Raw genomic sequence first — 14,117 nt, forward strand, 5'->3', positions numbered from 1 at the left:
GACAAGGGAATGGCAACCTGCTCTAGTATTCTTGCCTGGAGAATTCCTTGGACAGAGGAGCTGATTGGGCTGTGGTCCATGGGAGTCACAAAGAGTTGGATACAACTGAAGCAACTGAGCACGCACGTATGCACTATTCAGATGCTGGACCTGCTGGACTGATCCTTTACTTTTTATTAATTTTCTCCTAAAGTAGGCCAAATTTCATTTTCTTTCTTTATTTCAAAGACTTACTTGTTTATTTATGGCTGCACTGGGTCTTCACTTTTGCATGCATGACCTTTCTCTAGCTGTGAAGAGAGGGATCACTTCATTGTGATGCTCAGGCTTCTCACTGGAGTGCCTTCTCCTGTTGCAGACCCCAGGGTCTAGAGCACTGGATCAGGAGTTGTGGCGCACAGGCTTAGTTGCTCTGAGGCTTGTGGAATCTTCCCGGATCAGGGATTGAAGCCATGTCTCCTGCATTGGCAGACAGATTCCCAACCATTAATATTCAACTGTATCCTCTTTCTATTTCTATAATAGTCTTTCTATTGAATTTCTATTGAATTTTTATTTTTATTGGTTTTGATTTCCAAGAGCTCTTTTTTCTTATCTGAATAGTAGCTGCTTTTAAAAATTGCTTCCTTAAAAAAAATAGCTTTCTGTTGTAAATTTTTTAAGTAAAAAATTTTATTTCTAAAATATAATCCAATGACTTCACAATCTTTCATGAACAAACATACCACCAATTCTCTAAAGGATAAAGAAAATTGAACCTGTCTTTAACTACATATCTTGCCTGGATAGTCACAGAATATTTCATTCAATAATCAAAGAAAGTGATTTTTCCAATGAGGAGTCAAGAGATCTATATTACAGTTCAAACTCTTTAAAATTAAAATAAAATAATATACTGCAATATAAAACAAGATTTGTAGGAGGGATAAGCAAGATAGTAGTCCAGTTTCCTTTTTGTAAATAATATGAGTTGGTCTATTTAATTTATAATCCTTATTGCACTTAATACCTGAAAATTCTAATTTAGGGCTCAGACTTTGGCCTTATCATCCAAAATAGTAACCAAATTAAAAAATGCAGTAATTCTTCTACTTGAGCTTATTATATATTAAAAACTCAAAAGACAAAATTCTATAATACATATTACCAATGAACAAAAATCTAAAAAGTTTATGGCAATGCATCACATAGAATTACCTTGCAATATTTTTGTTTAAAGTAGACTTTTTAAATAGAGTACTTACATATTTCTTTCATACATTCATACTTACCTTGGCAATTTCACATCCATAAAAATCTTATAATCATTCTTTAATAAATACAAAAGAATAAAAACATCTATGAAATCTGGACAAACAACATTAGCACTAAGTATAACCCATCCAGATTCTTAGTTTAACTCATTCAATTACTACAGAGATCTTTATAGAGTTGAATCTAATACTGTATATTGTACATCACTGCCCTCTGATGGCATCACCAATATATAATTTTAAATTAAGCAAGCTAAAGAAAAACTTTATTATAATGTAAAACAGAGTGTGTCAATTTTATAAGCTACAGAGGTAGGAAATAAATTATAAGAAGTTTAATGTTTTCCAGAAATATTAATTTCTTAGTAAGTTTAAAAATTTACAGTGTTCCTTCATATAAGCCCTTCAAATAATTTTTCAAGATTTTCCATGATGATCAGTTCAAAAGGCACTGAGTCTCTCGGTCAGTCAGTTCAGTTTCTCAGTCGTGTCCAACTCTTTGCAACCCCATGAATCACAGCATGCCAGGCCTCCCTGTCCATCACCAACTCCCAGAGTTCACTCAGACTCACGTCCATCGAGTTGGTGATGCCATCCAGCCATCTCATCCTCTGTCATCCCCTTCTCCTCCTGCCCCCGATCCCTCCCAGCATCAGGGTCTTTTCCAATGAGTCAACTCTTCACATGAGGTGGCCAAAGTATTGGAGTATCAGCTTTAGCATCAGTCCTTCCAAAGAATACCCAGGACTGATCTCCTTTAGAATGGACTGGTTGGATCTCCTTGCAGTCCAAGGGACTCTCAAGAGTCTTCTCCAACACCACAGTTCAAAAGCATCAATTCTTCGGTGCTCAGTTTTCTTCACAGTCCAACTCTCACATCCATACATGACCACTGGAAAAACCATAGCCTTGACTAGACGGACCTTTGTTGACAAAGTAATGTCTTTGCTTTTCAATATGCTATCTAGGTTGGTCATAACTGTCCTTCCAAGGAGTAAGTGTCTTTTAATTTCATGGCTGCAGTCACCATCTGCAGTGATTTTGGAGCTCAAAAATATAAAGTCTGACACTGTTTCCACTGTTTCCCCAGCTATTTCCCATGTAGTGATGGGACTAGATGCCATGATCTTTGTTTTCTGAATGTTGAGCTTTAAGCCAACTTTTTCACTCTACACTTTCACTTTCATCAAGAGGCTCTTTAGTTCCTCTTCACTTTCTGCCATAAGGGTGGTGTCATCTGCATATGTGAGGTTATTGATATTTCTCCCGGCAATCTTGATTCCAGCTTGTGCTTCTTCCAGCCCAGCGTTTCTCTTGATGTACTCTGCATATAAGTTAAATAAGCAGGGTGACAATATACAGCCTTGACGTACTCCTTTCCTATTTGGAATCAGTCTGTTGTTCCATGTCCAGTTCTAACTGTTGCTTCCTGACCTGCGTATAGGTTTCTCAAGAGGCAGGTCAGGTGGTCTGGTATTCCCATCTCGTTCAGAATTTTCCACAGTTTAGTGTGATCTGCATAGTCAATAAAGCAGAAATAGATGTTTTTCTGGAACTCTCTTGCTTTTTCGATGATCCAGCGGATGTTGGCAATTTGATCTCTGGTTTCTCTGCCTTTTCTAAAACCAGCTTGAACATCTGGAAGTTTAAGCAAAAATCTTCACATATAATGAAATAATGATATATAAGGTTAAGTGGCAAATTAAAAATAGCTAGATCACTTTATAAAGGAGGGGAAATACAAGTGCAAATTTGAATATTTGAGATGTATGCAAAATTTTTCCATGCAATATAAATATATATTCACAATTTAGGTCCATGTTCTAACTACTGAAAAATGGCAAATCACCCATTGTCTGCAGAAGAGCACATGTAGGGAAAATAAGTATTTAATGAAAGTTCTGGCCATTTTCTAAGTCTGACAATCAAAAGAATTTTCAATTTTCAGTTTTGAAAAAGCACTGCACTTAAGAGCACTAAAATTACAAAGTCTGAATCTTCATTTGTTCAGAGAAGAAATTAAATTCAGGATGTCCACTTGATTGCAGGTATAGTTATTGGCAGTAGACTCTTACACTCATGCTTTATAAAACTGTCCATCTAAGTCCACCTTCTGGTGGGGGTTAAGATGTAGCCATTTCTTTTTCTATTTTTTCCTTTTTCTTTCTCTTTTCTTCTACAGACTGAACAAATACTCCGAGATGCAGCCTCCTTCTGTCTTCTCTCTGCAGCCTCTGCAAGCTTTGCTCTTTTCTCTTTCAGGTCCCGCGAGGGAGGCGCGGTCTCCATGGGACAGGGAAAACACACTCCCACGGGGATCGCGGTTGGAGGTCCCCTCCTCGGCCCGCCCAAACTAGGCGGTGAGAACTGCGCGATCAAAGGCTGGTCCCAGGTCTGCGATGCTCGCTCCGCCCTGCTCCTGCTAAAATTTTATACACGCAATATATTATTTCTCTGAGGCTCTTACTGATGGGTTTTTGTTTGTTTAATTTTCGGTTGCTTTTTCTCCCTTGCAATTTGTTTCCTCTGAGTTGCTGCTTTTCTTCTTCTTCTTTTTGCTTGTTTTGTTTTCTTCTTTTTATTTTAAGACATTCCTTAAATGTTTTATGATCCTTGGCTGTCGGCTTATATTTTGGAGTGAGGCTATCAAAAAACTGTTCGGAAAGATTGTGTGCCGGCTCAGATAGAGAAGAATCTCCCTGCAATGCAGGATTCTCGGCCAAGGACTTAAATGTAGGATTCCCTCATCTTATTTCTTTAAGAGAACCCTGATGAAAATATCTTTGGGATTTCTCTGTTGGGCGGGACAGAGTCTCCAGATAAGTTTTTCCAAAGATATAATCATGCTCTTGTTTATGTTTGTTTAGGAATCAATTTCTCAGGATTGCTTCATCAGTTCCCATTCCTCCATTTGCTTTCTAGCTTCTGAAATGCTGCTGTCTCCTTTCCCTTTGTTCCTACGTGGCCTGGAAGACAATACCTACGTCTGTCACTCGCAGCTCTCCAGCTCCCAGTTTTCAACTGGAAGTTCCCATTATTTCTTTAGGATAATTTTTATTAGAAGACAACTGCAGGATCGTCCAGAAAGGTTTTGACACGAATTACCAGATCACCCTAAAGTTGTATGTATCTATGAAAAGAGGAATGCTACTATACAATAATTGTTTGTTTTGTAACAAGTATTAAGTAGCTTTCAAGAGTATTGTGTGCACGCACCCATCCACCTCAAACATCCGCTTGGCGGCGGCCAGACACAATATAAAAAATGACTTAAAAAGCAATCAGAAATGCGTACAACAGCTGGGCTAGAACAGAGAAAAACAAAACAAAACAACTGCTTAACTGGGCCCGGCGTGTAGACCGCGCCTCCCTGAAACTGGGAGAGGGGAGGAGGGGATCCGATATCATTGGTGATTGGTTGGCCTCTTCAACCAATCACGCGTAGCGAGTGATTTTGCTAATTGTCATGATACACCTCCTCGTGGGCTTTAGAGCTACGTTGACAAATGGGAATAGGGCACGTGAGAGGGACAGAAAGTTTCACCAATAAGACCTTGGGGCGTTATGGGCGGGATGAGGCCGCCGCCAGGTTTAGGGCGGAAGGAATTGTTCTGGATTAGAAGGGGAACGAAAGATGGCGGCGGAAACGCTGCTGTCCAGTCTGTTGGGGCTGCTACTTCTGGGGCTCCTGTTACCCGCAACCCTGACCGGCGGGGTCGGGAGCCTGAACCTGGAGGAGCTGAGTGAGATGCGTTATGGGATCGAGATACTGCCGTTGCCTGTCATGGGAGGCCAGGTGAGGAGGCGTAGAGGGTCCTGGGCAGAAAGGGAAGGAGAAGAAGGTAGAGGAAGAAGGGCAGCTGTGGAGTCTGTGGCGGAAGCCTAAAGGAGAATCGGGAAGAGTAAGCAGCGGTTTTATGAGGACTCCTGAGGATCGTAGTCAAAGACCCATTCCCTTGGGGCCAGGGACTGGGAGGGGTGGGGCTTCCCTCTGTCAACTTCAGGTCCCAGTTCCCTATTGAAACACCCAGACTCCTCCCCTGTGAAAAAGTGGGAGTGCCCTCTCCCCTCACCCGCTGAACACCGCTGGAGGACTTGTGGCTCACTCTGTCTTGACTGGACTCTTCCCCATTATGTGAAGAGGGATCTCGTTGTTCTCCCTGATCCCAAACCTCTCTTTGCCTCCCTGTCCCCGACCCCCACTTCTTTCCCAGAGCCAAGCTTCGGACGTGGTGATTGTCTCCTCTAAGTACAAGCAGCGCTATGAATGTCGCCTGCCAGCTGGAGCTATTCACTTCCAGCGTGAAAGGGAGGAGGAGACACCTGCTTACCAAGGGCCTGGGATCCCTGAGTTGTTGAGCCCGATGAAAGATGCTCCCTGCCTGCTGAAGGTGAAAGGAACTGGGATAGAGGGAAGGAGGGCATGGAAACTAGGTATCTATTTGGGAACTAGTTATCTATTCACAGTGTGTCTGTGAATGAGGAGTGATCAGGGTATCTGTAGGAGTTAAGAAGGCCACTGAAGGAGCAGGCATATTGCACAGACAGGAAAGAAGCAAAGAATCCTGTAACCAATGATGATACTTTGCTGATTATAGAGGAGTGTTAGGATAGAAAATCTCAGAATAAAGATTAAACCAATATTGAGGAGCTTAAAGAGGGTCAGGCTGGGGCAGTAGGGGTACTCCCCTAGAAAAACTTTCCTGGTTAAGTCACTCCTTTCCCTGTCACTCTCTGCCCAGTGTCCTTTTTTTTTTTTTTTTTCCATCATGGTACTTTTCATGACCTGAAATTATTAACTGAATTATCAGTTTATTTTTGGTCTGAATCCTAGTACTAGAACGTAAGTCTGTGAAATCAGAGAATTTATCTTGTTCACAGCTGTATCCACAGTAGCTAAAACAAGGAAGTTCAATTAATACTTTGATATTCCATGTTTCCCTGGTCTGAGTGCTTCAGGATATCATGATTTTTTATCTTTATGGACAACAAAGAAGGATTAAAAAAATATTTACAAAGAAAAAATTTTTTTTAAATATTTAGAAAGAGAAGAGTAGTAAACCAACTAGGCTGTAGAGGTCTCTCTCCAATTTATGGAAGACAAACAGCCCTCCTCACCAAGAACCTGGAGGATTAAGAATAAGGAGGAGATGAGAAGTAAATCAGTGGTTATGTGTTTTGGGGCCAGGAGAGATTTTGGTTCCAAGAAGAGATGTCTGCATTCCATCCCCCCTGACAGTTCTTTTTTCTTTTATTGTCAGACCAAGGACTGGTGGACATATGAATTCTGTTATGGACGCCACATCCAGCAGTACCATATGGAAGGTGAGTTCCACCTATGTTTTCCCTAAGCCCTCAGAAACCTGTCATGGAAGGTGACCTGCCTCCCCAGTTCCCTTCCCTCCCAGTCCTCTGAGAACAGGGTAACCATGCTTCACTGTTCTCTTTCTTGCAGATTCAGAGATCAAAGGTGAAGTCCTCTATCTCGGCTACTACCAATCGGCCTTCGACTGGGATGATGAAACAGCAAAGGTGGCAGGAGTGTGGGACCGGGAGAGAAAGGGGTCTGGGCTGCAGACTGAGAGCCCTGTCGAGAAGGGGAGGGTCAGGATTAACTGACGTGTTTCTCTGGGCTTCGTCTTAAGAGAGAGTGCTCTTTTTTTTCCTCCTTGCTGTCTTTCTCACACCCCTCCCTCATGCCTGGTGTCCTCCCCAGGCCTCCAAGCAGCATCGCCTGAAACGCTACCACAGCCAGACCTATGGCAATGGGTCCAAGTGCGACCTCAACGGGAGGCCCCGGGAGGCTGAAGTTCGGGTGAGTCTTGGGAGAGGGAAGTTGACACTCTGACAGTGACAACTCAGAGTCTAAGGGAAGAGGGCAGGATTGTGTGGTATAGTCAAGAGTGTCTCTACCAGGCCCTAGACCCTAAGTTTAAGACTCATATTTCCAGCTTTGCATCACTGCCTCAATTTTCACAAGCACTTCTGTTTTTTTTTAATTGGTGTGTAATTGCTTTACAATGTTGTATTAGGTTCTGCTCTACAACAACATGAATCAGCTATATGTGTACATACTTGCCCCACTCTTGAGCCTCCTGTGTCCCCGCCCCACATTCCACTCCCCTAGATGATCACAGCCCCGAACTGAGCTCCCTGTGCTATACAGGAGCTTCCTACTAGCTACCTGCTTTACATGGAAGTGTATACATGTCAGTGCTACTCGGTTAATTCATCCCACCTACTCCTTACCCCACTGTGCCCGGAAGTCCACTCTCTGTGTCTGCATCTCTATTCCTGCCCTGCAAATAGGTTCATCAGTACCATTTTTCTAGATTCCATATATACACATTAATATATTTGTTTTTCTCTTTCTGACTTCACTCTATATAACAGAATCTAGGTTCATCCACATCACTACAAATGACCCAGTTTTGTTCCTTTTTATGGCTAATGTTCCATTGTATATATGTGCCACATCTTCTTTATCTCTTCTTCTGTTGATGAGCGTTTAGGTTGCTTCCATGTCCTGGCTATTGTAAATAGCGCTGCACTGAACACTGGGGTACATATGTCTTTCTGAATTGTGGTTTTCTCAGGGTGTATACCCGGTGGTGGGATTGCTGCATCATATGGTAGTTTGAGTTTTTTAAGGAAGCTCTGTACTGTTCTCCGGGCTTCCCAGGTGGTGCTAGTGGTAAAGAACCTGTCTGCCGATGAAGGAGATGTAAGAGACTTGGATTCCATACCTGGGTTGGGAAGATCCCCTGGAGGAGGACATGGCAACCCAGTCCAGTATTCTTGCATGGAAAATTCCATAGATAGAGGAGCCTGGTGGGCTACAGTCCATGGGGTCACAGAGTCAGGCATGACTGAAGCGACTTAACACACACGTACACTGTTCTCCAGAGTGGTTATATCAATTTCCATTCCCACCAACCAACCACACTTTTATCTGTGTTTCTCCTTTCTGTCATCTAAGCTGAACACCTGAGTTTCATTACTAACTCTTCTTCACTTTGTCCTCCTTTCTTCACTTACTGACTCTGCAGTGAGGTCATGCTGGTGTCGGTATGAGGCTCTGCTCTGGAGATGCAGTGGGGCAGACATGCAGCCCCTACCCTCCTGGACTGCAGGCGGGAGAGGAAGGCAGAGGTTAAAGGATCACAAAAATGAGCCTGTGATTACAAGCTGAGAAGTGATGTAGAGGAAAGGAATCAGAGTCGATAACGAAGCTCCTTCATTCTACTTCTGCATTTCTCTCCTATGCTTCATACCTTCATCTCTCACCTGCATCATCTCCAACAGCCTCTTAACAAAGTTTCCTGATGTCATGGTACTTAAAGGAATTCAGGCAGGCAGCTGTCTGGTAGGCCAAGTTCCTCAGGTGATTCTAATGTGTATTCACAAAAATATACACCTGTAGAGAGCCAGGACACACGAGTTCTCTTTCTGCAATACAGATTTGCATGTGCAGTTGTGTGGTGGTAAGTGTGGGACACTAGGATCACCCAGTTAGGGTGGGGTGGTGGAGGGGGGAGCCCAGGTGTAATGTCTGCCAATATCCATGGTATAAATATCCCCACCATGGCCCAATTAATATCACTGTGATGTCAGTCATCGTGCAGCATTCCTGAAAACTTACCTGTTGGCTCTTGTGAACTGGCCTGAGTTGGCTCTAACACACCACTCTGAGCAAGTGTCACTTTTCTACTGAGTTCTGGAAAGCCTTCAATAATTCTACCTGGCACAAAGGATAAGACCCAAATACTTCAGAGCAGACTGGGGTGGTAGCAGCAGAGAAGGAGGGAAGCAGCCAGATTCTGGATAGATTTTGAAGATAGAGCCAATAAGAGTTGTTGAAGGATTGGATGTGACAGGGAGTCTACGATGATTCCAGGGCCTTTAGCTTGAGCAGCTGGAAAAATGGAATTGTCATTTAGTTAAGTGCGAGGGAACGGGTGTGGAGGAGGAAAGTAGGCTGGTTTTGGACATACGAAGGTCAAAATGCCTAGTAGATAGTCCAGTGGTGATGGGCAGTTGGTAGTTGGCGCTCTAATTCTGGAATTCCAGGACAGGGTCTGGGTTAGAGATATAAAATCTTACAGCGTTTCTGTCCCATTGCTCTTCTTCCTGCCCTTTGATTTTTTGTTGTTGTTTGTTTTTTAAAAACTATTTTTTTATCTGGCTGCACTGGATCTTAGTTGGGGCATGTGGGATCTAGTTTTCCCAACCGGGGATTGAACCCAGGCCCCCAGCATTGGGAGCACAGAGTCTTGTCACTGGATCACCAGGGAAGTCCCTCTTCCTGTCTTTTGAACCATTGGGTCTGTTTCCTCTGCCCAGAGATCTCTGAATGGCTGTCTCCATCCTCTCATCCTCCATCCTCCACCTCCACAGGGACATCTGACATAGGCACACAGACACACACACCCTTCTGCCTTCATCCTGGTAAACTCCTATGGTGTTTTATATTCTTCAAAGCATGTGTCGTTTCCTGAAATTAGCTTATTGTTTGGGTTTAATTTCTTTGTCTATCCCCACTAGAATAAGCTCCAGGAAGTCAGGGACAATATCTGACTGTCTTATTTTCTGCTGTATCCTCAGTGTCTTCCACAGTGCCTGGCACCAAGTAGATGCCCAGAGATTATTCACTGAATGAATGGAATGAATGATGAACCATTTCAAATGTCACTGTATTTTCTGTGACATTTCTTGGCTAGCCCAGAAAGTTCATTGTGTTCTTTCAGTGCTCCATATATCAGTACATCCGCGTCCACACATATCCACGTCTTAGCCAGTTTGGGCTGCTATAACAAACTACCACAGGCTAGGTAGCTTATAAACAACAGAAATTTATTTCTCAAGTTCTGGAAGCTGGAAGTCTGAGACTGGGGTGCCATTGAGGTTGGGTGAGGACCCTCTTCCAGTCACAGACATCTTGTATCCTCACAAAGGAGCTCTGTGGGGTCTCTTGCATAAGAGTATTAATCCCATTCATGAGGGCTCCATCCTCATGAGCTAAGCATCTCTGACAGGACCCTCTCCTGATACCATCACAGTGGGCATGAGGATTTCAACCTACAAATTTTAGGGAGACACAGACATTCAGACTACAACAATCCACAGCACCCACACACATATATAATCTATTATAGCACTTACTTCATTGTATTCTATATATTTCTTTACTTGTTTGTGTGTTCAGTAACACTGAGAACTGAAGGCAAAGACTTCGTTTTCCTCATAGCTACTGACAATGTGCCCTGTGCCAAGCACTATGATAGACAGCTGGAGAGGAAATGCTGACTGAGAGGCCTAGTCCTGCTGTCAGGAGACAGACATACAAACAGCCACAGCACACAGGCAGACTCCGATGGATGAGATATTTTTCATAGGGGAACATACAATGAAAGAACTAACCCAGGTCAAGGAGATACCTCTGGGGAAGGTGACCTTTGAACTGGCAGTAGAAGGATGAGTTAGTCCAGCCACTGTAGAGCAGTGGGAAGGAGAGGGTGTTCCCAGGTGGAAGGCACATGGAATTCAAAAGGCCTGAAGATGGGACGGATTGATAGCTGTGCACTGACTGGAGGGAACTACGGGAGGTGAGGCTGGGCAGTCGCTAGGGGACAGGTCACACATCACGCTAAGCTCTGCAGCTGTGTTGAGGAGTTTGGACAATCTGAGAAATGAGGGGAAACCAAGGAAGTATTGGGTTGGCCAAAAAGTTCATTCAGGTTTTCCCATAAGCTGTCCTAGGAAAAACCTGAATGAACTTTTTGCCAGCCCGATCTTTTGAGCAGATGCTGACAAATTCAGTGTTGGTTTTGAAGGCTCGCTCTTGCGCAGTTCAGTTCAGTCGCTCAGTCATGTCGGACTCTTTGCAACCCCATGAACCGCAGCATGCCAGGCCTCCCTGTCCATCACCAACTCTCAGAGTCTACCCAAACCCATGTCCACTGACTCGGTGATGCCATCCAACCATCTCATCCTCTGTTGTCCCCTTCTCCTCCTGCCCTCAATCTTTCCCAACATCAGGGTCTTTTCAAATGAGTCAGCTCTTCACATCAGGTGGCCAAAGTACTGGAGTTTCAGCTTCAACATCAGTCCCTCCAATGAACACCCAGGACTGATCTTTAAAATGGACTGGTTGGATCTCCTTGCAGTCCAAGGGATTCTCAAGAGTTTTCTCCAACACCACATTTCAAAAGCATCAATTCTTCAGTGCTCAGCTTCTTTATAGTCCAACTCTCACATCCATATTTGACTACTGGAAAAACCATAACCTTGACTAGACGGAGCTTTGTTGATAAAGTGATGTCTCTGCTTTTTAATATGCTGTCTAGGTTGGTCATAACTTTCCTTCCAGGGAGCAAGTGTCTTTTAATTTCATGGCTGCAGTCACCATCTGCAGTGATTTTGGAGCCCCCAAAAATAAAGTCAGCCACTGTTTCCCCACCTATTTCCCATGAAGTGATGGGACTGGATGCCATGATCAGAGTTTTCTGAACATTGAGCTTTAAGCCAACTTTTTCACACTCCTCTTTCACTTTCATCAAGAGGCTCTTTAGTTCTTCTTTGCTTTCGGCCATAAGGGTGGTGTCATCTGCATATGTGAGGTTATTGATATTTCTCCCGGCAATCTTGATTCCAACTCGTGCTTCTTCCAGTCCAGCGTTTCTCATGATGTACTCTGCATATAAGTTAAATAAGCAGGGTGACAATATACAGCCTTGATGTACTCCTTTTCCTATTTGGAACTAGTCTATTGTTCCATGTCCAGTTCTAACTGTTGCTTCCTGAACCTGCATACAGGTTTCTCAAGAGGCAGGTCAGGTGGTCTGGTATTCCCATTTCTTTTAGAATTTTCCACAGTTTATTGTGATCCACACAGTCAAAGGCTTTGGCATAATCAATAAAGCAGAAATAGATGTTTTTCTGGAACTCTCTTGCTTTTTCGATGATCGAGCAGATGTTGGCAATTTGATCTCTGGCTCCTCTGCCTTTTCTAAAACCAGCTTGAACATCTGGAAGTTCATGGTTCACATATTGCTAAAGGCTAGCTTGGAGAATTTTGAGCATTACTTTACTAGCATGTGAGATGAGTGCAATTGTGCGGTAGTTGGAGCATTCTTAGGCATTGCCTTTCTTTGGGACTGGAATGAAAACTGACCTTTTCCAGTCCTGTAGCCACTGCTGAGTTTTCCAAATTTGCTGACATATTGAGTGCAGCACTTTCACACCATCATCTTTTAGGATTTGAAATAGCTCAACTGGAATTGATAGTATCACTTCCACTAGCTTTGTTCGTGGTGATGCTTCCTAAGACCCACTTGACTTCACATTCCAGGATATCTGGCTCTAGGTGAGTGTGAGTGATCACACCATCATGATTATCTGGGTCGTGAAGATCTTTTTTGTACAGTTCTTCTGTGTATTCTTGCCACCTCTTCTTAATATCTTCTGCTTCTGTTATGTCCATACCATTTCTGTCCTTTATTGTGCCTACCTTTGCATGAAATGTTCCCTTGGTATCTCTAATTTTCTTGAGGAGATCTCTAGTCTTTCCCATTCTATTGTTTTCCTCTATTTCTTTGCATTGATTGCTGAGGAAGGCTTTCTTATCTCTCCTTGCTATTCTTTGGAACTCTGCATTCAAATGGGCATATCTTTACTTTTCTCCTTTGCTTTTGGCTTCTCTTCTTTTCACAGCTATTTGTAAGCCTTCTTCAGATAGCCATTTTGCTTTTTTGCATTTCGTTTTCTTGGGGAGGGTCTTGATCCCTGTCTCCTGTACAATGTCATGAACCTCTGTCCATAGTTCATCCGACACTCTGTCTATCAGATCTAGCCCCTTAAATCTATTTCTCACTTCCACTGTATAGTCATAAGGGATTTGATTTAGGTCATACCTGAATGGTCTAGTGGTTTTCCCCACTTTCTTCAATTTCAGTCTGAATTTGGCAATAAGGAGTTCTTGATCTGAGCCACAGTCAGCTCTCGGTCTTGTTTTTGCTGACTGTATAGAGCTTCTCCATCTTTGGCTGCAAAGAATATAATCAGTCTGATTTTGGTGTTGACCATCTGGTGATGTCCATGTGTAGAGTCTTCTCTTGTGTTGTTGGAAGAGGGTGTTTGCTATGACCAGTGCATTTTCTTGGCAGAACTCTATTAGCCTTTCCCCTTCTTCATTCTGTACTCAAGGACAAATTTGCCTGTTACTCCTTTCTTGACTTCCTACTTTTGCATTCCAGTCCCCTATATGAAAAGGACATTCTTTTTGGGGTGTTATTTCTAGAAGGTCTTATAGTTCTTCATAGAACCATTCAACTTCAGCTTCTTCAGCATTACTGCTCAGGGCATAGACTTGGATTACCGTGATACTGAATGGTTTGCCTTGGAAACGAACAAAGATCTTTCTGTTGTTTTTGAGATCGCATCCAAGTACTGCATTTCGGACTCTTTTGTTGACTATGATGGCTACTCCATTTCTTCTAAGGGATTCCTGCCCGCAGTAGTAGATATAATGGTCATCTGAGTTAAATTCAGCCATTCCAGTCTATCTTAGTTCACTGATTCCTAGAATATCGATGTTCTCTGGCTGGAGCGAATCAAATGATTGGGAGACCAGTGAGGAGGTGGTCGCGGTGATCCAGGTGAGAAAACAAGGTGGCCCAGGGATGAAGACATTTGAATTATTGGAGAGATTCAAGGGGCAAAATTAACAGTGAGATTCCCAGGTCTCTGGCTTGAGCAACTGGATAGATGGTGGTTTCCGTTCCCAAGATGGGTATAGTGGGAAGAGCAGTAGGTTTGGTAAAGGAAAATGTTGGTTTGGGTTTTGAATAGGATGATTGTAGTGGC

The 14,117-nt window shown here is 43.1% G+C and overlaps 1 protein-coding gene and 1 pseudogene across 4 annotated transcripts in view; one reads left to right on the forward strand and one right to left on the reverse strand.

Annotated features, from left to right (window-relative positions):
- Positions 1-2,958: 2,958 nt before the first annotated feature.
- Positions 2,959-4,486, reverse strand: LOC112584402 (annotated as a pseudogene).
- A 363-nt stretch (positions 4,487-4,849) lies between these two features.
- The window catches only part of OS9 (OS9 endoplasmic reticulum lectin), a 34,687-nt gene continuing 25,419 nt past the window's right edge, over positions 4,850-14,117 (forward strand). For 2 of the 4 annotated variants that reach the window (XM_006077909.4, XM_006077913.4), the window contains exons 1-5: positions 4,852-5,049; positions 5,468-5,644; positions 6,515-6,578; positions 6,709-6,785; positions 6,970-7,068. In XM_006077909.4, the coding sequence (XP_006077971.3) occupies positions 4,888-5,049; positions 5,468-5,644; positions 6,515-6,578; positions 6,709-6,785; positions 6,970-7,068 (579 nt within the window). In that variant the 5' untranslated portion in view covers positions 4,852-4,887. Of the gene's footprint in view, positions 5,050-5,467; positions 5,645-6,514; positions 6,579-6,708; positions 6,786-6,969; positions 7,069-14,117 lie in introns of all 4 variants that reach the window. The other 2 variants (XM_006077912.4, XM_006077910.4) reach the window with 2 other exon arrangements.

This window comes from Bubalus bubalis, chromosome 4 (assembly GCF_019923935.1).
Source record: "Bubalus bubalis isolate 160015118507 breed Murrah chromosome 4, NDDB_SH_1, whole genome shotgun sequence".
Lineage (NCBI taxonomy): Eukaryota > Metazoa > Chordata > Mammalia > Artiodactyla > Bovidae > Bubalus > Bubalus bubalis.